This window comes from Hesperophylax consimilis, chromosome 22 (assembly GCF_061612785.1).
Source record: "Hesperophylax consimilis isolate HC1 chromosome 22, BYU_Hcon_1.0, whole genome shotgun sequence".
Taxonomy (NCBI): Eukaryota; Metazoa; Arthropoda; class Insecta; order Trichoptera; family Limnephilidae; genus Hesperophylax; species Hesperophylax consimilis.
Window position 1 is genome coordinate 2,847,497 of NC_142857.1, and position 2,639 is coordinate 2,850,135.

Below are 2,639 nucleotides of genomic sequence, written 5' to 3' on the forward strand. Positions count from 1 at the left end.
TTTTTTTCTAAATGCCCGCAATATGTATCTAGATCAAAGTGTAAACAAATTTCAATGTCAAATGTGTGAACATTATTAAACTCCGTACGAGGAACCAATCAAGTGAGTGTATCAATCCCACCCCTCCAAAGGTGAGGCTAGGAACACTTTCTGTTGGTATAAAGCCTTGCGTTCTCTCCCCTCACGGCACAAGCAGTTTTCCACTCAGAAAAGGCTCACCACACAATCAACATGAACGCTTTGGTAAGTTTAATGATAATAATTTTGAAATCATGTGCTACAAGCAAACAAGCGAAGTGGTAAATATACTCTCCAATATTAGTTAGTTACTTTTTACCAAAAGCAACTATTAGTTATGACCGTGTGTATTGAAAAACCACGAAAATAATATTATTATATCTAATTTTATGTGTTCTTTTGCAGTTTTTCGCAACTCTGGTGTGTGTCGGAGCCGTAGTCGCTGCCAATCCCTGGGGACACCATGAGGATGGACAGTGGAAGGGAGAAGGTCTGGCTGAAAGCCAGGATCATGGACAGTGGAGCAACGGATGGGGTGTAGCCACCCATGGAGTTTATGGTGGTCATGGTGCCTGGGCTCATGGAGCCGCCCCTATCGGTCATAATGGACAGGTCGTAGACACTCCCGAGGTTGCTCACGCTAAGGCCGCCCACTTTTCTGCCATCGCAACCGCATCTCATGGAGCTCATGGAGTCTATGGAGCTCAAGTTTATGGAGTTCCCTCCATCTATGGTGCCCATGGTGTGTACGCTCATGGACTCGCTCCTCTGGCCCATGATGGTGTTGTCGTAGATACCCCCGAAGTAGCCCACGCCAAGATCGCCCACGCTTCCGCTGTTGCCCGTCTTTCCCACGGAATTGCTGGATCCCACGGAGTCTATGGAGGACTCGCTCATGGAGTCTATGGAGTCCCCTCCGTCTATGGTGCTCATGGTGCCTGGGCTCATGGCGCCGCTCCCATCGGTCACAATGGACAGGTCGTAGACACCCCCGAGGTTGCCCACGCCAAGGCCGCCCATCTCTCCGCTGTCGCTTCTGCTTCTCATGGAGCTCATGGAGTCCATGGACATTGGTGGTAATTTCTGACCATTTAACTGTGATGTGATGACGCTGCGTTTATGTTATTATTTTGTATATTTTCATTACCTGTTATTTTGAAACTCCATCATCATAAATAAAAACGAAATGAAAAACTATTTTTTCTCAATTCGATAACTTACCTAACAAAATACCTTAACCATTTTGAAAGTGTCAGGACCCGAAAAACTAATTGAAAAAGGTTAACGTGAAAAAAAGAGACCGTTCATCCAAAATGAATTATTCTGTCTACTTTCAAAAAATCTAACTAACCTTCGCTAAAAGAATCGTGTCTGTTATCGAGGAGGGGGTTTACAAATAAATATCTATTATTTGTGGTATTAATTTCCCTACGATATGTGTTATTGCTTGGAAAGGGTTCAAAGTTTCTATGGCGTAAAGAGGCGGTGTTCAGGAGGCTACGGAGTAAGTTTTAATAGCATCTTATAAAATTATCGTAATAAGTTTACACAAGTGACAATCAATAATTTTTTGTTTAAATTTTTTAGGTAACACCATACAGGAGGTCCATAATAATTTACTTCAGGAAATTTTCCCTTTGAGGATGCCATGTGTCGTTTCCACAGCCGAGTTGTGAAAACTGTAGACCAGATCAGCACAGTTCCGCTGATTTAAAGTCTAAACGGTCAAAATTACCGTGATGATAGCCAACCTTCGACACCAGTCACCATAATTCACCTTTGTCAATCCATGAGAAATAGTTATGATGCAGACGAATTCTTCAATGAATGTCTTTTTATCTTTTTAATTACTTACCGTTTTTTCTTTAAATTAAAAAAAATAATAATCTAGTTGTTACTAACTAGACTTTACAGAAGCAACATCATTTTAAAACACCTGAAGAGTCCTTCGTAAATAAACAAATGGGTATTTAATATCCAAAATTAATTTATTTTACCACTTGAGTACAAGTTGTTTTACAGATTTTGATTTACAACTAACGACTTACATTGGACTAAAACTTATCCAACACATTTTAACAACCAAGCTATTAATCAATTCAATGTCGCTGATTTATTTATGATTGTCATACCTGAGAGACTTCTTAGCATTTAAGTATGAGTAACTTGATAACTCTATTATCTGGGATCATAGCCTTAAATAGTTTATCAGTTCTAACTCTCTTGTGGCCGGTAAAGTTTGCTGTAATTAACTTCAGCATAAAACCGAACAGGGAAGAGCTGAAAAATTTGCATTTTCTGGGAAAATCAAACATATTTAAGTAAACCCATCGTACAAAATCACATTTAAGGTGATGGTGTCAAAATACTGGCACAATTTCGTCATTAAGAACTATCGCACTTAAATCGTGGTTCCATCAAGTCCCATACTATTACAAATAAATAAAATCCTCGCTTATATATACAGCTTCAGAAAAAATGTTCTGTTATTACTTTAAAAATATTTTACAATAAAATTATTGGACGTATTTATCATGTCTCACTCGTGTCTCTTGTTGTGTATCTTGCTTCTATTAGTATTACGTATTATTTGAATGGATTTTTGTAATTTTATGTATTTT

The 2,639-nt window shown here is 38.8% G+C and overlaps 1 protein-coding gene across 1 annotated transcript; it reads left to right on the forward strand.

The window, feature by feature from the left end:
- Positions 1-91: 91 nt before the first annotated feature.
- On the forward strand, positions 92-1,215 carry LOC149412636 (uncharacterized). The gene is made up of 2 exons (XM_089645587.1): positions 92-243; positions 424-1,215. Exons 1-2 carry the CDS (start codon positions 232-234, stop codon positions 1,096-1,098), a joined length of 687 nt encoding a protein of 228 aa, XP_089501713.1. The 5' UTR covers positions 92-231; the 3' UTR covers positions 1,099-1,215.
- Positions 1,216-2,639: the final 1,424 nt, after the last annotated feature.